This window comes from Taeniopygia guttata, chromosome 1A (genome assembly GCF_048771995.1).
Source record: "Taeniopygia guttata chromosome 1A, bTaeGut7.mat, whole genome shotgun sequence".
Classification (NCBI taxonomy): domain Eukaryota; kingdom Metazoa; phylum Chordata; class Aves; order Passeriformes; family Estrildidae; genus Taeniopygia; species Taeniopygia guttata.
Window position 1 is genome coordinate 68,598,352 of NC_133025.1, and position 23,119 is coordinate 68,621,470.

Below are 23,119 nucleotides of genomic sequence, written 5' to 3' on the forward strand. Positions count from 1 at the left end.
AAAAATAGATTTGGCCAAGTTGCTATCATCATCAAGAGAGAGAATGAAAAAGAGGGAATCCCAGTGAAAAAGTTCAGTTCCACTAAACTTTGCAAACCAAAGCACAACAGAAGGCTTAGCAGCAGGAAATGGTGGAGACCACAGTATCCCTGGAAATGCAAGGCACTGTTGCCACCTGACCAAGCTTACTTGTTTATACCATGAAGAAGCTCTGAAGTTCCAGCTAAAGGCATGGCAGCCACTTTCCCACATCATGGAAGGGTTAAATTATACTAAGGAAGAAAGAAAAACACTTCTGGCAGTTGTCTTTGAGATGTTATCTCTGAGGAGAGGGATTGGAAATAGATGCCAGTAATTATGTAAAGACCTGTGTAATTTTGTGTGAAATATGAAGGTGGTACTGAGTGAGTAATTGTCCTGGAAAAAAAAACAAAAAACTGTTAGGAATAAAGTGAGAAACTACAAAAGCTGAAGAAAGGAAACAAAAACTTGTTATAGTCTTGGAGGTTAAAATGTGTGAGGATAAAGTAAACGTTGCCAAAGCTCATGCTGGGTTAGACTTTGCAAAGGAGAGCAAAGCAAAGAGCTCTATTTTGTAAGCATGTAAGTAAAGTCAAGGTAAGGGAAAACATAAGTGTGTTCATAGTGAAGATGGAGCTGACATGAAATGCAATTTTATTTATAGTAAATCATGGAGCAAAAGAGTCAGTGTGGAGCAGGATTAGGAAATGAAGACTAATACCATGAAGCAAATAGTCTTTGTCTCAGAAGAGTGGGAGAAGTGTAAAATGAAATTGTGAGCTTTGTGGTAACAATTGGTGATTAAATCAAGCTGTCCTGATGTACTTTGACTGTCTCATTCAGGAAATACTGTGGACCACTGGGTAACAGAAGTATGTCCTGCATATAAAAAACTAAAATAAAACAAAACAAATAAAAAACTTTAAAAAGTTATCTGAACAAGTACATATCAATTAAACAGTAGGTGTAACACCTTTTAAGGAATAACTAAAACCTGCTAGTTCTGCAAGGGAAGTCTTTTGACCTCATGAAGGTAAGTGCTATAAAATGTGGCATGGGCTCACCAGGGTCTGTGCTGGACTGGCTTGACAGCTTTTATTGAGAACTGATACCTCCATGAGGGAAATAGCAGTGCATTTGAACAGTCTTGACTTGAGTAAAGCACAGGAATGTTGACACATGGAAATAATTATTGGAACTGGATAAAATGGGGGAGTAGTACATGAAGTGTGAGCAGCTAAGAAGTTTGCCTAAATTAGAGATGAGATGTTTTATTAAAGGAGGAAATAACAGGGTTGGATGTCACCTACAGACTATGGAGTGTCCCAAAAAGTGATCTAGGGTCTGATCTTTGTAATACTTTGTAATACTGTCATTAAGGTTACCAGTCAAAAAAAAAAAAAACCCCAAAAAAAAAACCCCCAAAAAACCCCAAAAAAACCAAAACCAAAACAAAACAAAAACCTACAAAAGGAAAAAAGTCCACAAAACACAAACAAAAATCCAAGGAAAAAAGTCTGCTAATGAAATTCAGCTCTGAGGCAACATTTCAAACCCTCATCAATGCAGAGGAGGACAGGCACAGGCATGTCCTTCACTAAGAACTGCAAAATGTTGCCAACTGCAAGATTAAACTTAGCAATGTAATAGTGGAAAGTACCAGGTCATGCACTAAGAAGATGTTGAGAATTTTGGCTACCAACAAAGTGCTATCAGTTGAAAGCAAAGAAGGAGGAAGATCTAAACATTGTAAAAGCCACCAGTATTATGTGACATATAAATAGGCAGGTGTGTTCTCAGCATGTATCAGATGAAAGATTTGTGGCAGGGTTGTGTGTTAGGCTGATAAGACCTCACCTGGAAAGCCACATTCACTTTTAATCACCCGGGCTCTGGAAAGAATAATCCAGACTGGGACAGGTGCAGAGATCTAGGGGATGATCAGTATGCTGAAGAGTTTATCTTCAGTGAGAAGGTGTGGCTTGTTTAGCAAAGCAAAACAAAAGTATAGAAATATGGGTAAGGGGTCAATGGTGGCATGGTATTCAAGCTCAAATATTACAATTTAAAAAATAAGTGGATGAAAGCAGGATAGAATAAAATTTATTGAGTACTACCGTGAATTAAGCTTCTCAATACTTTTCTACAACTGTCTGTTTCATATATCATTGCAATTTCTGGGGATTTCTGGGATTTTTGCTTGCAAACGTCTTTCTGAGATTTGTCCCTGTGATTGATTTCATTACAAATTCTGATTGAAATTTAAATCAATTCAAGTCTATTAAAAGTTTTAAAATTTGGCATTTTTCATTCCTACCCTCATCTTTATGTAGTAACAATATTGTCTTGCTCCTTAGCTCTGTATATTTCCCTTGGCTGGTGCCAATTTTAACACACAGGAGGGTTGCCCCATAGCATTCCTTCTGTGTCCCAGATAATGCATCCAGCCTGTGCCCAGGCCTTCCCCACATAGACTTCATTGCATCCCTAGTTTTGCAGCTAAAATGGCCCTATTTCCTCTCTCAACTAGGACATTTAACATTCTTTTTAGCATCTATTAGCCAAAACCACTAAGATTCCCTTTTGCAGTCTGGCCTCCCAGTAGTGGCGAACAGGATAATGACGTAAGGTATTCTCTTGCTTTATTTACCTCCCTCTGCCTCGTGCCCCTTTTCTCCCAATTGCTCAGTTCTCTTAAAAATGTGAATTTCTGACTGTTGCATTTGTTGTTTCTTGCCTGGCTTGTCCTCAGGTCCCAGTGTGAACGGGCTGGAGGAGCCCAGCCTGGCCAAGCGGCTGCGGGGCACTCCGGAGCGCATCGAGCTGGAGAACTACCGCCTGTCCCTGCAGCGCGAGGAGGAGCTGGAGGAGGTCCCCGAGGAGACGCTGGCAGAGCACAACCTCAGCAGCGTGCTGGACAAAGGGACAGAAGAAGATGTGCCCAGCAGGTCAGCACACATTGCTCATCAGCTTTTTCTACACCCATCCCAGCTGGCTTTGCCTGCCTTTCCTTTTTCTTTAACCATTTACCACGTTGTCCTTTCTAAAGTTTTTGAAACACGCCTGTAGTTTCTGTTCTGAATAGCTCACTACTATCAGAAGACACCTATAGCACTGTAATACCATGAGATTAAGTTCTAAATTGGAAGGGATTTTTAAATTTAATTTTTCAATTGTATCAAAGGTAAGTGAGTCTTTTGAGCAAACAGAACATGCATTCAAATGGAATGGGGTTCCAAAGTTACCTTCTTTTCTGTATGCTTTGCATTGCAATTCAAACCCATGTTTGGTTTCAAGATTTAGGCTTGACACACATGTAATCCTGACTGAATGCTGGTGCAATGCTTAAGAGGTATTAATGGGAAGCAATAGCTGTGGCTGTTGAAAAATGTGTTGTACCTTCATGATAATAAAATGAAGGTATAGTACTGTGTTGTACCTTCATTAATTTCTCTTTATATACTAAATTCTATGCAAGCACACCAGGATCCACATCCATGCAGGTAGAGCTGGTGGAAACAATATTTGCAAGAATCATTGAGAGGAAATCCTTGAGGAAGAATGCTCATGAACTTCACAGTCAATCGCACATTTTTGCAGAGTCTTGGTGTCTTAATACAATTTCTCATCAACTTGTCTTTGTTGCAGTAGCAGCCCTTACCTTTTCATCTCTGAGTCTGTCCAGTAGTCTTGAAATAAACTCAGAAAATGCTGTTATTTGTTTCCTGAAACTTAGATCCTACAATCATATTCTATGTATAAATTACCTGCAGATATAGGTCTGTATGAGAAATTGAATAATCTTGGCCTGTTTTTGAGAGATGCAAACTATATTTTCTTAACTCGTCCTTCCTTTAGTTACCTGCTCAGGTTTAGGAATTATATCAACTATGACAATATATGCATTAATGATCTCAGGGTTTTTTACTCCTTTATGTTTCTACCTCTAAAACAAAAGTGTGGAGCTATTGACTGTTTTTACTCTTTGTAAAATATTTTTATTTAAAATAAAAATAAATTTAAATAAATCAGGACACAATAGGCCTGCTCAAAAAAATGGTAGAAAACTTACAAAGCCCAATAATTAGTTTTAAAAAAGTGAAGTTTTGCCATTTTGGCATGAAGCTGATGGTCATCTCCAAGAGGTGTTTTTTGAGATTCTGGAGATTGAGGGTGGTACACCATTAGGTTAGCAAATTTGATTTTTGTCTCATAGGGTGTTACATTTAGTTCCTTTTGTCTTACATTCATCCCTATAACTTCTTATCAGTATGAGTATTTCTGTCTGTAATAGACTGCACTGTTTAATTTTTCATGTGTGAAGCAACTCACATTCTGTCATAAGGAGAAAAGAGGAAACGCATCAAATTCCCTGTCAGTTTGACCTGGAAGAATTTATATTCCAAATCCAAATATGGCAAGCAGTTTACTCAGAAAATGGACAAGGCTGTGTAGGCCAAATATCAGAGAGAGCAGAGGGAGATTTTTGTAGGGGGTGTAGCTATTGGGTATCCTGTGTCCAGCTGTATCAGCTTCATGGGTAGACTGCAAAGACAGAAAGACTGGGAAGAAAAAAAGGGAGACGTCTGACTACTTTTTCAGCATGAAAAGGAAATAGTTTTGACTCCTGCAACAAGCCAACCAAGGCCCTGATTTAATCATCTTCACTGTCTTGGTGCAGTGCTGCAGGGTTAGGAGCAGGCGAGGAGATGGGGAACTCTTTGTTCCCTCCATGTCTTACAAAGGATGGGCTGGGCTTTCAAGCTTTCACTTAGGTGGCAGATAGAAATCAGGCAGAGACCTCACATTTTGGTGCACAGCTTCCCATCACACACACACTGCAGAGAAATTTATGGGAAACAGCATTCAAAGTATATTTTTTCAAAAGAGAGTTAATCTTATTTAATTTTCAATAAGAAAAAGAACAATTAAGTAACTGAACTCAGACTTTCCACAGTAGTGTGAAGGGTGTGGGAAACCTTTTATATGCCTTATTCATTGCCTTTAAGTTGCAGGAACCCCCAGTATGCCCTCTGCAGTTTTGCTGTCATGTCCTGTGGCCTTTCAAAGGAGTGTCGTAGGACAGCTTGTGCTGTATAGGTTTATATGGCAAGGCAAGAGAAAAGAGTCATTGCCACAGTTTAGGTTTCAGTTCCTCTCCTCAGCACTAAATCCATACATACACCTTTTTCTAATGAGATACTCAACTAGTTATGCAAGTTCTATAGAGCAACCTACCTTGATCTTTGATTTCTGCTTTATAGAAAAATAAAATTTCAGCTGTTGAATTAATTCCTACGACACAGGGTCTCCATGCTGAAAGGAATGCTCAGTATACCAGGCCATCTCTCACTGATGTCTTTCAGCTTCTCATTTCTCAGTATCCAAAGGTCAAACAAAAGCCAAGTGATAAATAAAAGCCAAAGAAGGTAAAGTGAGTTGTGTGGTAAAGAATTTGTGTCGTCACTCCTCCATGCGATAAGCCGGCAGGTGGAAGAGCAGCAGCTCATCTCGTTCAGCAGCCATGGCAGCAATTTGAGCAGCAGTAAAACTCATTGACAGCACACCAAGCCCCCAGCATGCAGCACCTGTCAGGTTTATTTCCATACCCAACAGTGGGAAAGTAAATCAGGGAGAAGGGGAACATCACATTTTATCTCTGTGGCAATATCTGCATAAAGCCTTTGGAATATGCTCTGGTCTCCATGCTCCAATCCTGTGGCTTGCCAACAGTGTTTGTATTCAGTATTTCACGTGTGAAAATCAGGCAGCATGTTAAAAATAACTGTTGAGTTTATGCTGTGAAAAAGTGGCTTGTAATTTGAGCAAAATAATGTTATTTCTATGCAGACCAGTGAGAAGAATTTAAGAGCCTATAGACTACGTGTGTGACAATCAGAGCATGAACAAAGGGTTTTCCTTCTTAGGTTTGCTATCAAAAATAGGCTCTCAGACTAGTAGATGAATAAAATTTATGTAAATAAGATAGTGCAACTGTACAAGTTGTATTTTGTAGACCTACATGAAGTGTAAACTTTATTATTTTCAACTTGTTGGTTTTCCCTTTCATTGTCTGTATGGGATGGGTTCTGCCGAGGGCTGTTAGGAAGTGATAGTGGACATAAGGAGGCAGCAGAAATACTGTTCTCAGATTATTCACCAAACTTTAATTATTCTCAAACAGTTTTCTGTTTCAGTCAGATGAATTGAGCCTTTTAAGATTTACAGGGGAAGCACCCAACAGTTGCTCTAATAAATGTGGTTCTGTTATAACAAGGGTCTATCAAAGTAAAACAAAGCTGGAGCACCTTTTGACCCTTCAGAGAGGATCTGTGAGTGTGTTGTAGTCCTCATTCATTTTCCAGTGACAAATGCAACCATCTTTCTCCTCAATCCCTCCAGGTAGTCTGGCATGTAAGAGTGAGCTAGATTAAATGTCACTGAATGATTGGTTACATTTCCTGCCCCTGCTGCATATGCTGAGGAACTGTTAGAATTAAACAGAGGTGTCTTCTAAAAGGCACTAATGATTTATTGTTTTGCATGGTTTAGACTTTGCTGTGGGAATAATAATCTCATTACTGTAATTATCTTTGCACTACTTCCTACAGTTTCTTGCCACCATGCACACTGTATACTTAATTGGATACATATTTCTGTCTGTGATGCAGAAAAGTGAGGAATTTGGGTTTTTTTTTTTCCTCCATCTCTCCTTAGTTCACATGCTGTTTCCTTTGCCTGATGTGTTTTGTATTCTTTCTACTCCCAAGACTTCTCTGGTTCACAGGAGCAAGTGCCAAAATCATCTTGGGTATCTTAGCAGTAGCTGCTGTATCAAAAGCCATGGCCTTCTGCATTCTGATACTGTGAAGGACTCCTGCACCAATTTATCAAGAGCAATGTGATATGAAGAAAATAGTTTTTTTCTGTTGTATTCAATTGTCTTGAACTGTAACAATAAATGCTGCACAAATATTTGGACTTGGCGACAGAGGCACTTTTCTGCTGCCTCTCCTTTCAAATAAGCAGGGCAAGGACCATACTGCAGCCTGCAGGTGATGCTCTCTCTAAAAGGCCTCTGAAATGTTGAAAGCTGAAAATCAGTGTTATGTTTTAGGCTTATGTGTGTTGAAATTACTTGTTAGTGATCTGAGACTGATCAAGAAGCATTGACTTAATAATCTTTAATGATATTCTTTATTTTTTGCAGTATAATATTTTTTTTTCTAAAACCTTACAGTAGTTCAGAATCTGAGATGGAGGAGGAAGATGAAGAGGAAGATGATGAACAGCAGCCCCCTTCAGACTTGGGTGGTGTGCCATGGAAAGAGGCTGTGCGTATCCACGCCCTCCTGAAGGGAAAGAGTGAAGAAGAGATTGAGGCTGAGCAAAATCATGAAATTGAGTACAAATACGATGATGATGAGGAGGAATATGAAGAGGACGAAGATGAGGAGTCAAGTGAAGGTTAGCTTGGTTTGTCCTTTCTTTCTGCCAACCAGCAGGGAAAATGAGTTGAGTATTTGCCATGCAGAATAAGAAAAATTCGCCTTGGAAAACTTTACTTCTTTCACTTCTTTGTTGCTCTGATTTTTGAGTGACTTGTTGTCAAGGAAAGCTCGAGGTGGTTCATTCTGGATACTGAAGGACTTTGCCCACAGGACAGTTTAGAGTACTAGTACTCATACAATATGCTTCCCATAAACCATGCCAGCATGTCAATTCACAGCCTTGTGCTGCTCTATTGGCTTATGGTTGGTTTTTTTATAATTATTTGAAATTAGATTTGAACGTGCCCTTTGTTCTCTGACAGCAGGAACTGGAAACATTGTGGTTGCAGTGTTTTCAGTTTTAGAGTACCTCACTAAGGGGTAGTGCCCTGCTACTGTCAGCAGGGCATTTCACAAGAAGGTGCTTGTAGCTCTCCTGGGCTAAAAGATGGCCTTGAGAAATAGGGGAGTTCAGGCAGTTCCCAGTTTAGCTTTGAAAGGTTTCTGTGGAAAACCTTAGGGAAAGACTCCTTCCCCTGTGTTTGTCTCAGTCATCAAAATGCAAAGTTTGTGCTCAGAATAGACATGTTTCCAGTGTTTCACCACCATGCCAGATTTCTCACTGCTCTTGTCTTTGTCTTTATACTCACATTTCCTTTTCGAGGAGACTTGCAGACTCCAAAGAGCTTTTTTGTAAAGGTCTTTGGCTGCCTACTGCCAGCAGAGGCCCAGTGTTTGAGTCTTAGTGGCAGTGTTGTTGATGAGCTCAGCAGGCTCCTTGGCTACTTTCTCTACCTGGGAGCTGAATGTCCATGAGTGAAGTGTGTGGAAGTCAAGACTTCTTTATGAGTATGGTAACATGCAATGTTGTGTGTTCAGTCTGCTGAGCAGTGGTGTTCCTGGATGGATGTTGTTTCATTCAAGCAGTTTTCCTGCCAGGCACTTGGAATACGTCGGGAATATGGGGAGCTGCAGCATTTCCAGGCAGTCTCTCTGTCTCTGATCCTGTCCTCTCTCTTTCTCTCTTTCCCTCTCTCCATGGCTTGTGTGTGTACACGCGTGGCTGGTGTTAAATGTGGATGTGTGCTTCCCTCTGCTGTAGAGGGGGAGTATAACCCTTGGGAGAGAGAGCTGCAGCAAGGCCTCTGGCTTCAACATCTCTCAGATGAAGAGGACTCGGGTACACGTAAAGGTACCCGTACACTGTCTCCACTTCCAGGGGAAGCTATTAAAGAGCAGGTCCCACATGAAGAGTTTTTCTGTGCTTTATTTCATTGTGTTACCAGCTCCCTCAAAACTGATTCAGTAGCTGTTGTTCATCTCCAGGTTTAAGTGCCATAAATCAGATCTGTCGTTGCCACTGGTTTTAGGAAGGTGATAAAGCTGCCAAGTACCTCAGGATTTCTAGAAAATCTGGACAATTTGCTGCTGTAATTTGCATGAACAGTGACTTCCAGGTAATGAGTATCAGATTTGTTCTATACATGCAGACTACTTGCATCTGTGCATTATCTCAGACACATGGGACACATCAGAAGTACTGCCTTTAGACTGCTTGTGTCAGCAAAGTTGCTTTTTTTGTTGTCCTCTGTGTTTCTGTCTGTCTGTGGGGAGAGTCTGGAAGGAAACTAATCAAGCTACAGCAATCCCTCAAGATTCTTCAAACAGTTACATAATGGTCATAAAATTAATCAGACATTCAAATCTAACTGGTTGTGTCATTTTCCATGATGCAGTCTCTTGCAGTTTATTTTTGATAGTTGGCTTTTTTGTAACACATGGTCCAAATAGCTTGTTAACCCTTATTCCCTCAATGTAGTTCATTACAGCTAGAATATATAAAAGGAAAATCCAAGTGCCTTCCTGCTTGTAAGGGGGCATATGCAGTTGTCAAACTGCATGTTTTACAGCTTATGGTTGTAATAACAGAAGCTTAGCTTCTTTTTTTTTTCTCCAAAAGAAAAAAAAAAAATGGAAGAAGCGTTATAACTTTTTTGCCATCTAACTTTTCTGTGATAAGAATGAGAAGTATTAGTAAGGTGGCTGAAGGGCATACTTGAAGAAGTTCCCCATGTTGCAGTTGCCAGGTGCTTCAGACCCGACTCTTTAAGAGCTGGTTTGGAAATGGCTCCTTACTCCAATAAAGTGAAAACATTGAGCCAATAAAGTGAAAACATTGAATCTGCCCACAGCTTGTAAAGTACTGCTGCTACAGTGGAAATGGTGGAAAGCTACCGTTCCAAATCTAAGTGCAAATAATGTTCAGCTTCCTGGAAAGCTTAGCAGGCAGCCTTGAGGAAAGGCTGTGCCAGGTGTTGTTTAAAATTCTCAAGCACTCAGACATTAAAGAAGTGTTAGGTTTGCCTCTAGGCTAAGCAGCAGCCCTTCATGTCTGGCTGTGCTGCTCATTATTTATTGGAAAAGGTGAGAGGGACAGACAGGACAGGCTCAGGCTTCTGTGGAAAAACTAAAGGTGTGTGGGTTACAGTGGTCTAAATCCCAGAGCAATCCACTTAAAAACATGCAGATCATGTGGGACCTGCTCTTTCCAAGCCTTGCTGGGTGACTCTGTACTTCTCAGCCACTGCTGGCAAACCTAAACCTTTTAACACAGAACTTTGTGCGGCAATGCAAACGCTAACTCTACTCATCCTGGGGGCTGCATGCGAGTGCTTTGGGACAGAGTGACAACAGCCCAGGTTCCTGTCCCTGCAGGATGGGCCAGCACCTCTGCTAGCCCATGTGGTTGTGTAATCGATACAAAAACACTCTGGTGAGGCAACAGAGACCCAAAGCTGGGGAATCCTTGCCTACATTGTGAATCCTGCTCTGCATTTGAGTTTGTGCCTCTGAGCCCGTTTCCCTTTAATGACCATCTGCTGATTCTGTCCTTCCTGCAGTTCCTTCTGCCTGTTTGTTCTGCAGTTTTAATGCCAAATCTCACACATAGTCATTTCTGAAACGGATATCCCAAACACTTTGTCATGTCTGGGAAAAACATGGCTGGGAGAGAGGAACTTGTTAAAATGAGATGGCAGGAAATAATGAATGCAAGCTCTAAATGCTGCTAATGTGTCTTGTTCTCTTCAAACATTAGAGCACCATATGAAAATCTAACTGCTTTTGAGGTTCTAAACTGCTGCTGGTAATCCAGTTGTGAAAATTGACTTCCTACTTTATAAAGTAAGTGGGCATTTTCCTTTCAGCTGTGAGGTTTGCTTTTGGAGACCACTCCTGCAGACAGTGTACAGGTGAACAACTGTCCCATGCAGACCCAGTTATATTATTATGGATGAATGAAGCCTGAGTTACAGAACCAAAGCAGACAGCAATAGAGACAGGGTCTGTAAATTTAATACCTCAGAGTAAGTGCTCCCAGGGCAGGTGTTCTGTAGAAATTAAACAAGCTTATCAATTGCTTTAGGTGCCCATTGTTCTCTTTGACATTCCATAAGTAGCTGAGCTTTGTGTAGGCAGGTAATTGGAGAGTAATGCAATTTCTCTTAAACAGAATAACTTGTGTGACAGGAATTCCCTTCTGGGGAGCTGTTAAGTCACAATCAAAATGCTGTTATCCTTCAGAAAAAAAAATTCTCCCTTTGAACAAGTCAATACAAAAGAGCCAAGAGTAAACAAAGTGGTTTTAGATGTTAAAATTAGCATGTGCCCATGTGTGCATACACACATACACACATGAAACTTTCAAATCCATCATATTATTTAATTCACAATGTGTGCACCCAGATTAGAAAGAAGTGCCTAGCCCAATAGTAGGAAATGAAAAACCTTTTGTCTTAGTGCATCAATCAGGTGGAGATTATTCCTCACCTTTAACAGCAAGACATCTTTGGCAATAATCATAAAGAATAGGCTGAAGGAGCTGGGAATTTCTGCTATATTGGTATTTACATACCACATGGTGTCAGACACCCAGAGAACTTCTTTCATTTCAGCAAAGCTTCTTGCAATAGACATGATGTCTGATGATGTTTTAATGGCATCCCTCTGCCCTTGGAATGGCGTTACTCAGCTTGGATGGGAGGTGTGAGGAGCACTGTATTGGTGTATGCGTGCGCACACAGTGCTGAGCTTTTTCTGTCTGTCTTGCAAACTGACCTTAGCCAATAATATTTTCTTTTCTTATTTCCTTTCCTATGATGTACTACCTTTCCTTTCCACTGTTCTCCCATCTTTTCCTCCCTGCCCTTCATACACCCTGCCTACAACCTGTTATGCCATGCCCTCCTCCTGATAGCTGGAAACCTTAGGCTGCAGCAGATTGTAAATCCGGTTGATCCTCTGGAGATCCTGGCAGATGTGCACTGGACACACATCCGTGAGAAAGAGGAGGAGGAAAAAATGGTCTCAGCCTCAAAGTCCTCCACCTCCAGAGGTAATCTCCCCCAAGCCCCACACCATCATTTCTTGGATCCCAGTTGCAGCTGTTTAACTCTGTTGCTTCTGTGCCCTTCGAGACCAGTGACTTGAGCAGGGGCAGCAGTGATTGAAAGGAACTGCTTTCAAATTGCACTGAAATTACACTTGATTAAACATTTTGCTTTTCAGGTCAGTGTCTGTTTAAAACTGCTGCTTTCTCAGCTCTGTGACAGTGTGACTTCTGAGCTATTTGTCTGCCTGCTTTGACTCCATAGCATTTTTCCTCGTGCTGGCAATCAACCCCCTGTAACTCACTAGGGATGCCAATAGTAGTAGTCTTGTGCTTTTTGTGGCAGTGAAAGCTACACTTTCTAGGGAAAGCTGAGGGGCTGTGTTGTGTAGCTGCTAGAGCAAAGATTGAACAGTGTCAGCTTCTGTATCGAGCGTGTTTCTCTGCTGCTTCTTTTCCAAGTATGTAACTGCATCTGGTATTAGCAGGGAACGATGGGAGTCAAAGGGCTTGCAAATCTGATCAGTGGCAGGTTTGACTCCCTGTGTTGAAGATTTTACGGTATACCTATGTCTAATGTGCAAGTTGTCAGTTACTCAAAGGAAAACTTTGGAGGGAGAAAATGCTGATAGTCTAGATCTCATGTGAGCACCTTCCAGCAGTCCCTGCTGACCTTGTTCTAGGCTATTTTACATTGTCTTAAGGTAAGTATGTCATAAGTGCTTTATCTGTGGGCTTAAATCAAAGCTCACCATGCAGCTGATGAGCAGTGGTCTTCTCTCAATCTGCAACCATGGTGACACAATTGTAGATGGGGTATTTCTGCTGTGAGAAGGGGTGTCTTTCACTGAAAAAAATGAAATTAGGTTAAAAATCTGCAACTCTACCTCATGATACGTGATTCTTTTCTATTCCAGACAATTGTCTTTTCCTTGCAGTTTTATATGTTTGGTATAGGGGCTTTTTTAATCCTGGTCTAGCTTGATACACAATTCCAGATCAGTTTGGCTATACTTATATTTGCAGTTTGTAGAATGCACAGGGATTTTCTGGTGTGAAATCAGCTCCCTACAAATAAGAGATGGGTATTTTATTCCCTCTGCAGCCACTGAAATAGGCTGTATCCAACTCTCTGTAACATTCAGTATTGCTAGAGTGGTTGACTAATGTTTAAAAAGCACTAAGTAAAAAATATTAACAATGTTTCTTAAGTTTACAACAATTAAGGTTACTTGTGTTTCTGCTTGGAGGTCTGTGTCACTCTTGTTTCCAGATTTTTATTTTAATTTGCATTTTATAATCCTTGCTTTTCTGTGGGGTACTATTACAGTTGCCAGCCACAGGTGATCTTTCCAAAATAGATTCTCTGCTCTTTCCAAATTCCTTTAGGAAGGGATTCAGTATTTCCTTTTTGTTCTCTGAAACTGGGCCAACCTAGGACTATCTTGATGTATAATTAGCTTCTTCTATTGCTCTGTCATATGGCAGAAGTGTGTGCAGGTGTTATCAGCAGTTTGGGTATTTCAAAGGCTGTTGCCAACATGTGCTTGTGGACATGCTGTACGTTTTCAGCCTGAGTTCAGGAGACAGGTTGTTCCTGGCTGAGGAGCTGTATTCCGTGATCCGGGGTGTTTGGAGAGCCCATTGGCAGCAGCAGTGAGGAGGTGTGATGTGACAGCCTGGGACAGTGTCACAGCTCCCAGAAGTCCCTCTCATTCTGCTTTAGGAGCTCTTCTTCATCTGCTGGGCAGCGCAGGTTCTGGGACACATGGGACCCCTCTCTCATTGCTCAGCTCTTTCTTCTCTCAGTTTCCCTTCTCTGCAGAGTTCCAAGGGGAGCGTGGTAGCAGCAGCCTGCTGGTCAGATGCGGTGTTCTTCTCACTGTGCCACACATATTTCCTCTAATATTACAGATCCCAAAGGAAGATTAGGCCCCTGACATTTGTGTGTTATCTCAATTTGATTCTCAAGCCTGAAATTGGGTGATTGAAATTTCATAGGTTTTATTCCTGTATTTGCCAGTGAAAAATTTCCCTCTGTCACTCTTCTGTTTTAGACGCTGACTGCTGGTCTAATTTTGACTTCTTACAATTTATTTTTTTAAATTCAGCATCCGACCTTCCCTCCGTACGCCATGAGGCGGTACAGGCGTGGCTGGAGACGGTCCCTGGAGGTAGTTTGGTGATGTTCTATGTATTCCAACGCACAATAACCCTGCCCCTCTCTTCTCCGTGCCTTCAGCAGCTGAGCTGGTCCTTTAACCCTGGAACTTACGGCCCTGTCGCTACTGCATGAGTGGACGTGGAGGGGGGACGGGGAGTGTGCATGTGCGCCTTGCTCAGAGCCCCTTCTCGCATGAGCTGCACACCCATCGTAACCCTCTGCAGGCAGGCCAAGGACAGCTTAGCCTGGGTGCAGGAATCCCACTGAGCGCTTCCAGTTGCTTCATAAACTGAAGGTGGGACCAGGTTTTCTTCCCCCAACCCTTAGACTAAAAGAACTCGGGGCTTTCTTGCAGTTGAAAGTGCAGAGAGTGCTTAAAGCAATCACACTTCTCTGTAGCAACTGCACACCGGTAGTCATGTGGTGAAGAAAACAGGAAAGAAGAATGAATCAAAGCTGAGATCTTTAGGAATAGTGGTAGTGGTTGTATCTCTTTTGACCTGGCGTTCACACTATTCAGGAAAGCCTCGGGAATGCTGAAGGATGATAGAGCTCAGCTGATTTTTTTTTTTGTGTGGTCCTCTATATTACAAACCGATGAGGCTGAAGATTCTGGGATGACAGTGAGGGAATACATTGTGTAAAGCTGTGAAAGTGTCTAAATCAGTGGAGCAGTCTGTGCTAGGTAGTTCATCTATAGCTGAGTTGCTTTGGCACATCAGAATAGCTAGCTTGCCTTTAAAACTTTGCTTCTGCTGCTGCTTTGGCAAGTCAGCAGTGTTTACAAGGTGTCTGCACATGATGCAGGCTTCTCACAAGCTGCCAGCTAATATGAACCAGGTGCTGATCCCAGTCTTTGGCTGCCATAGTGTGTAACTTCTGAGTCATTGTGTGACAGCTTTTGGCCTCTTGCTCTTCATCCTAACTGCATATATGTATATGCACAGTATATGTATCATATAACCAGCCACTTGCAAGCTTCCCGTGTCCCTCAGAATGGGAACCACCCTTGCACCAAGTTGTTACTTATCGATGCATCTGTAATCTGCCATTGAGTTTTTTGTACCAACCTATTTAAAACCTGATTTTCTCCTCTCTCTCCAATGCAATCCGTGTGTGTCACATCCAATCATGGTTTCTGAATCTGAAGACCCACACATGCATCATAGTGGATTCAGATATTCTTAACATTAGTTATGTTTTTTGCAAATTTTGATTAAGATTACTCACATTTGCTCTTACCATAAAGCCATTCCATGACATTATCATTTCCAAAATAACATAAGCTATTGCATACCTGAGCAATGATCAGACTGGGACATGGTTTGGTTTTGTTCAGCAGATTTATAAATGCTCCTATGGGCACACCAGCCTTTGCCACATGATTCAGTTTTCCTGTGCTTGACATCGGCAAGGCTCTGGATTTGATAATCCTCTGATGTAAAGGAATAGGCCAGTATATTATCATACATGAGTGGAACTGCCTTTTCACAGTAGCTGACAGGAAATAAACTCATCTTTGTTCACTACAGAGCATGGAATAAAGGAAATTCTCAGGTTGAAGGAAAAAGACAAACCACCTGCTGAAGGCTGTCTTTTGGAATAAGCAAAAACCTGTATTAAAGGAGAGGCTGCAAGACCTCAGTTTTAGGGAGAGTTAATTTGCTTTCAAGATTGTCTTAATTAGCAATGCAATGATGTAAATTGTTCCAAGAGACACATTGTCACTAGTATATAAAAAGAATCAGGAACTGGAAGTGCTCACTTTTTTTTAGTATTTAAATTATGTTCAATGGAAATGTTGAACCAAAAATAAAAAGGCAGCAAATTATCCATTGCACAGTTTTTTTTTTTTTTAAGTATCATTTAATAATGAGATTTATATTCCACACTTTGGTCTTGTCTCTCCTTCTGTAATTAAATGCTGTCAAAAGCAGTAGTATCAGTAGCAGTAGTATGTCATAATTTTCAGGGTTACAGATTCAAGAATATCTTCTTTGTTTTAACCTAGCAAATCAAATTGTGGTCTGTAAATGGGAAAAAAAAAAGTTTTGAAAGTTTTGAATATGTAATTTGAATTACTTAAAAGTGTTTCAATTAATGATCTGTAACAGAAAAAAAGGTTTTATATATGTCATTTTAATTAATTCAAAGTATCTCAATTTGTGCACTAGTCACTTTTACAGCGTATGCATTTTCTTAGACCTTATTACCAAAGACTGCTGTAGCTGCACAGAGTTAAACAGTTTCCAAGTGTAATAATGGTCAATCCCATACCCACACTCTGTCTTTGACTCACACCCTCAAAGCCAGTTTCAATTTCAAGATGAACAGTCCTGGTTAATTGTGAGGTTCCAGTTTTGGCCTAATACACATATGCTATCAAGTGGCGGGGACTGTTCTGCTGTGATAAAGAAAAAACCAAAATCTTCCTGGGAGAACAGTAACCTTTATTCTGATTTGATGTCCTCCCAGTCTCCTTGTTTAATTTTTCACAATGCCTGTAGCTTAGAAAACCCCTGGCAGCTTTCAGTGCAAGTGCCTTGGAGACTCCCCAAGGGCAGGCATTCCTTGATTCACTGGAAGTATCACTTCACCATAGATGTCCCTCTAAGTGACACATTTCAGGATTTCTTGTTTTGACAGTAACTGATATACATCTCCAGTATAAACTGTTGGTACAGTTTAATATAGAACTTTTTCACTGTGCAGTGTTTGTTTTCTTTTCTTCCCCTCAATATTTGAATATATTCTAGCTCCATGTGAGGAGGATGATGTGGAGGATGAGCTGGGCACAGAGCCTGCAGACACAGAAGGGCAGGCAGGTGAAGAGGGAGACACGGGTGCAGAGCTGGATGATGGTAGGGTACCACTGTGCAGCCTTTAAACCTGTTGTGTGAACAGAATGTATTGGCAATGAACACTTTGCATGAGGGTACTTAAACCTGGTCTTATTTTTAGAGGTGTGGGAGTTTGTTTCAAATATCTGAGAAGGGAGCCAGGAGTGAGGGACAAAAAGAAAGAGAAGAACTTCAATGTCCTGGATTATGTAATGAATTTCTCATGTCCTCTCACCACATATTTTGTGTCTGTATTCGATACTAATCCTGATGAATAACAGAATTAAATTAATGAAAGATCCATAATACTGTCAGAATGCTTCCTGTGCTATTGTAAAATTAACTGCATATGGCAGAAAACATGGAAAATTTTCCAGAGAACTGATAAGGCAGGACTTCAGTTACTGATTTAACTCTTTGTACTAACAGTCCAATCATTTACTGCTTACATTTACTGCTTAAATGACTAATGATCACACCAAAAAAAGGAGTGAACATTTAAGTGCTCAGGTTATGAAAGTGGTTAGCACCATGTGACTAGAAAGTATTATGTCCTGATGGACTTGTGTCCAAGTTCTCTTGGTTTTTTCCATCCATGATCAGAAGACATCGCGTCTGATGCAGAAGCAGAGTTTCGCTTACGTCAGAGTGCTGTAGAAGGGGCAGAACTAAAAGTCTCTGAGGATGAAGAAGAAGCAGAAGGTGCTTCCTGCAGTGTGACAGAAGGTAATCACTTTCTCTTTAGTGCTTGAATGATGTTAATTGCATTTAAGATAGTCTATACAGTTATGGGATTTTGGAGAAGAGAGTCTCTTGGATTTGAACCATCTCGCAGCTCTCAGTGGCAAGGTCTGTGCTTGCATGAACATTTTGAGAAGAATATTCTGAATCCATTAATTACAGCTTTGTAAAATGTGAGAACTCTTCGAACTGCTTTTTTGTTGATAAAGTTGTTATTAAAAAGCTTGTACCATTTTGGACATTTAAAAATTTTTGCTGTGCTCCAGATGTCCAATCTAGAATTTGTAAAAAGCCGAGAAATTTGTCACTACTTGCTATGTGTAACATTTTAAAAAAATATAGAATATTAATGGTTTATGTATTTTTTGAACATTTTTCCTTTCCGTAGATCCATGCAAGCCATCCATCCCTATCCAGCCCTCTAGTGACAGTGTTCTTCCTCTGTCTCCAGCTGCTAGTCCCAAAGCAAAACAAGCAGAGGTAAGTAAGGGAGTCTGACATTTTCTACTTAGCACCTGTAGTTCAATAAAGCAGTTTGTTGAATAAACTAATGTGGACTGACAGCAGGGGCTCAGAGTGTAGTGGCTCTATCACAGCCACACAAGTTCCCATCACAAAGCCCCAGGCAGAATTATACTGAGTGTTTTAATTTCAGTGAGCAGCTAGCAACATGTATATGTGATTAATGTAGGGAGCCATAAGTAAGGGGTTTGCTATTTAGCCTGGTCTGGCTGTGTTTGATGTGCCACAAGCAGATTCTGTGCAGTTGCAATTGAAAATTACAGTAGCAACCAAAGCAGTGCCTCTTTGTTCCAGAGCTCAGCATAGTTCAGCTTAAGGAAGTGAGGCATGTCAGTGTTGTACTGTCATGTTGTCAGCCCAGGGAGTCAGCTTGCAAGTGTACTGCAGTGTGTAAGAGCTGGAAGTGCATGACCCTTAAAATGTTCAATTCAGATTTTCCCTTCCCTTTCTTTTTGGATTTTTTTTTTTTTTAAGAATTGCTAAAATATTGTTTTACAGAGTTTTGGCATAGACCAGTTTACTTTTACAGTTGGCTTCTGGTTTGCTGACAGCAATTGCTGACAGAATTCACTTTCTATTAAAATAAAGTTTGGTTTTTTTGATTGACATCTAATGATTCTATCACACACAGTTATTGTTTAGCAGGCAGACTTTAGGACATTAAATTATTATTTTGATACTTGGATGGTTTCTTTATTTCTAGCTCTGTTAAAAGAAAAAAAGAAAAGAACTATATTCTCATGTGCTCAGATTAATATTCCCCTTTTTCATTTTTCTCTAGGATGTAGATCCCCTGGCTGAAGTGTGCCGGGCAATAAAATCCCCAGAGCCACGCTTTTTTCCTGAGCCTTTCATTCTTGAGGAAAGACCAAAGGATGAAATTCCCAAAGACAGGAAAGTTAAGAGCCCTTTGGTGCCACCATCTCCAGTGTTGTCCCAGCCGGTTGCATCACCAGAAGCCATTGCACCCCCATCACTAGCAGAGTCTCAGCCAGGAGCACCAGCACTGGCCTCATCCCCAGCATCTGCTCAAATGCCTATCTGTTCCCAGCCTTTGCCTTCTGCTGAAACATCCATTCCATCCCCAGTGGAGCCTCCAGTATGTTTCCAACCTGTCCCAGCCTTAACATCTACTCCTTTAGCCAAATTGGCCCTTAGGGGCCAGGATGGTGAGGTGGAAAAACTGGGGAGCCCCACTACTGCAGAAGAAGCCCTGAAACGGAGCAGCCTTGTGGAAGAGTTCTGGATGAAGAGTGCTGAAATCCGACGGAGCTTAGGGCTCACCCCCGTGGACAGAAACAAACGCTCAGAGAGCAACTTCACTGTGTCTGCTCTGGAGGCAACTCCTCAGAAGACTTTCAATAGCAGGAATATTTCAGGGGATGAAAGGATCCATCCTGTGAAACCCCAACCTGCCCCCAGAAGACAGGGTCTATCCAAGTTAGAAAATGAGCAGATTTCTCTGCTTACTCCAAAGTCTCCATCAGAAAAAGAGCTAAAGATTCCCAGTGAAGTACGGGGAGATGTATCTAGCAGCTCTGGTCTTGGCCTTCAGGAGAGCTCGTCTAACATGAGAACTATGGCTAGCCAGAGCTTCAACACTTCTGACTCCACCATGCTAACTCCTCCATCAAGCCCGCCCCCACCACCTCCTCAGAATGAGGAGCCGGCCACGCTGCGTAGGAAGAGGTACCAGGCACTCTGGCAGAATGAGGTAGAAGCCAGGTCACCCCCAACGCCAGCATCGACACCTCCTGCTCCCCGACACCGGGAGCCGGCCCCTCCTGCCAAGGAGTGCCCCCCGGCCAAGAGGGATGACGTGCGGAAGTCGTTCGCAGAGAGCGTGGATGAAATTCCGTTTGCTGATGACGTGGAAGACACGTATGATGACAGGACAGAGGACTCAAGCCTTCACGAGAAGTTCTTTACTCCTCCTACCAGTAGGCCGAGGCCAGAGAAACCACATCTTTTGCCCTTGGTCAAAGAAAACGGTGGTCCACCCTCAGTGGAAGGAGGGGTTCACCATAAGAAGAGAGTGTTCCCTGACATTTCTGTGGAGGCCAAGGAGATTGCTGAAGAGAGAATGAGAGCCAGAGAGAAGTCTGTCAAGAGCCCAGCGCTACGTGATGCCATGGCTAAACAGTTGTGTAAGATGAAAGATATGGAGATGGCTGCTGCTGCTGCTACTGGGGCCACGAGGGTACGAAAGGCATCTTCTATGCCCTTGAAGACCAAAGAGTTGTTTTATGAGTCTCCAAAGCATTTGGCCTTGAAATTAGCAGAGGGATCCGCAAGAAAACATAATTCTGCTACTGAGAAGTACTCCACTCCTCCTGCTGACATGGCTGGACCTGAAGGGTCTGTCAGCTCTTCAGAAGGCTCCAGTGGGAAGAGTAAGAAAAGAAGTTCCCTCTTCTCCCCTCGTAAGAACAAAAAGGAGAAGAAATCCAAAAACGATAGCAGACTTTCTGACAAATCTAGTGGTGGGACAGAGGAAGCAACAAAGCCTAGGTCGTTATGGAAGTCTGTTTTCTCTGGCTATAAGAAAGACAAGAAGAAAAAGGCTGATGAGAAATCTTGCCCAAGTACTCCCTCAAGTAATGCCACTGTGGATTCTGGCAAGCACAAACCCTCTCCACTGATTACAGCTGCAGGTATAACAGATAAGTGCCTCTGCACTTTTCCTACTTTTCTGAGGTGTCCTTGAAAGTAGTTTTGGTTTGCTTTGTCATTCAGCTCCTGTGCTGAATGCTGCTGCTTCCCAGTGTTCAGATGGGCAGGGCGGCGGGATAAGTGCTAGGGAAAAAAAAATGGAACCCTAACTAAAAGCTTAACTCGCAATATGTACAAGGTACATCTTTTTTATGTCTTAGATTTGAGAAATAAGCATCATTTGTTGGAATTTATGACATTTCATCCCTACTTTAAATCTGATCTTCATCTTTTCTTCGGCTGATCTTTTCTTTCTTTCCACCTGCTCCATAGAAGCTGAAGACTGCAGAGATGCTGTTATTCCTGTTCTCAGTAATCTGGTGGCTGTCTGCTGATCTCTGAAAGAGGGAGTTGGTAGCATTCTGTAAATCTTCACATGCCCACCAGTTGCAGGCAGAGATGTTTAATGACGGTTTGGGATACTGTAATGAAGTTACCCATAAATGGGGTTAAAAGCAAACATGTTACCTTTTTCTGGCATTGTACAAACAGACAAAATAGAGCCAGCTGCTGTCAAACCAAGTGCTGTATCTATCCTAAGAGCATTGATACAGCACAAAAAGAGAACTATGATCATTATTTCTAACAACATTTGAAGAAAGTAATGCTCTCTTAGAACAGCTCAAACTCGTGCTGGTCATTTTGTGGAGCAGGGCTTCTTTGATCCCTCTGAGGCAAAACAACTGACACTGACATAAAAGGACTGGGTATTTTTGGTGCTCAATCAAACAACCTGCAGCTGAGCTCAGAAGAGTTTACAGAAAGGATTGTTACCACTTCTCTAACTGCCCCTTTTTATTCCCAACCTCACAGATTTACAGCTCCGTCAGCACCTGAGTTTCTCAGAGGACTCCGACCTCTCCAGTGACGATATTCTGGAACGCTCCTCCCAGAAATCCAAACGAGAGGTACGTAGGTGGGAAATGCATTTTAGATGGATCTAGTACCAGTCAGATCACAGACTCAGAGAATCACATCAGAAACTTAGGTGATTAATGTTGTTGTTTTTACTCTTTCTCCCATGGAGCAGGTTTTCCTGTAAGTTGGCTGATTGTCCTATCTAAAATAAGATGTTTTCACTTGTTTCCACTGTAAGAAGGATCCATTGTCTCACTGTCCCATTACTTTACTGGTGTCCTGGTTTAGGGCAAATTTGGGAGAAAACCTCCAGAAGGAGTCTCCCCAGAAAGCAAAGCCCCCAAGGCCCCTCTCCTGACCTGGTTTGGGAAGAATTTCCCAAACTGCCTAGCTAAACTAACTAACAAGCAAAAACAGGAGCAAAAGCAGCACTATGTACTGCACTGTCTGTGTCCAGCAGACCGTGGGGGAGTGAACAGGCTGATAACAAAACAAAACTTGACTTTTCAGAGCCAGTCTTGAGGGCACAGAACATAATAACCAGCATAAACAGAACAGATAGCTGGGAATGCATGCATCATAAAGTCACCCTAGGACAACTAGGCACTGAAAGGAGACAGTCTGGCCTGTAGTCTCCTGGGTATTCCTTTTTCCCCTATTTAAAAATGGGATTTTGTTCCCCATTTTTCTGGTCAGTGGGAACTCCACCAGACTGCCACAGCTTCTCAAATATGATGAATAGTGGCTTAGATCCTTTCTCTGCCAGTTCCTTCAGAACTTGTGCACCTGTAGGTGCCATAAATGTTCTCAAATGTGACTTTCACCTACATGGGCAGTTCATCATTCTCCCAATCCCTTCTGTGACTGGGATGCTGTGGCTGGAGCCACTTGCTGGTGAAAATCAAGGCAAAGTTAGAGCACCTCAGCCTTTTCCATATCCTGGATAACCAGGTTTCCAGTTTTGTTTTGGAGAGGGCCCATGTTTTCCCTAGTCTTCCTGTATCACGGACGTACCTATAGAAGCTTTCCTTGTTGCCATTGATGTTCCTGGGCAGATTTAATTTTGTCAAGGCCTTAGCTCTCATAACCTGATCCCTGGCTGCATGGAGAACTTCTCTGTATTCCTCCCAGGCTACCTGCCTTTGCTTCTGCCCTCTGTAGACGTCCCGTTTCAGGAAGCCCCTTGCTCATCCACACAGACCTCCCAGCATTTTTGCCTGATTTCCTCTTTGTTAGGATACATTGCTTCTGAGGTTGGAGGAGGCAATCCTTAACCAGCTTTAACCAGCTTTCCTGGGCCCCTCCCCTCTCCAGGGCTTTATCCCATGGCACTCTACTAAGCAGATCCATGAAGAAGCCAAAGTCTGTTCTCCTGAAGTCCAGG

The 23,119-nt window shown here is 41.9% G+C and overlaps 1 protein-coding gene across 9 annotated transcripts in view; it reads left to right on the forward strand.

The window, feature by feature from the left end:
- Positions 1-23,119, forward strand: part of MICAL3 (microtubule associated monooxygenase, calponin and LIM domain containing 3) — a 172,873-nt gene that overhangs the window by 122,750 nt on the left and 27,004 nt on the right. For 7 of the 9 annotated variants that reach the window (XM_072923833.1, XM_041713711.2, XM_072923834.1 and 4 more), the window contains 10 exons: positions 2,774-2,969; positions 7,262-7,488; positions 8,614-8,703; positions 11,767-11,904; positions 14,010-14,072; positions 16,819-16,923; positions 17,506-17,628; positions 18,032-18,123; positions 18,947-20,819; positions 21,691-21,785. In XM_072923833.1, the coding sequence (XP_072779934.1) occupies positions 2,774-2,969; positions 7,262-7,488; positions 8,614-8,703; positions 11,767-11,904; positions 14,010-14,072; positions 16,819-16,923; positions 17,506-17,628; positions 18,032-18,123; positions 18,947-20,819; positions 21,691-21,785 (3,002 nt within the window). The remainder of the gene's footprint in view (positions 1-2,773; positions 2,970-7,261; positions 7,489-8,613; positions 8,704-11,766; positions 11,905-14,009; positions 14,073-16,818; positions 16,924-17,505; positions 17,629-18,031; positions 18,124-18,946; positions 20,820-21,690; positions 21,786-23,119) is intronic. The other 2 variants (XM_041713709.2, XM_041713710.2) reach the window with 1 other exon arrangement.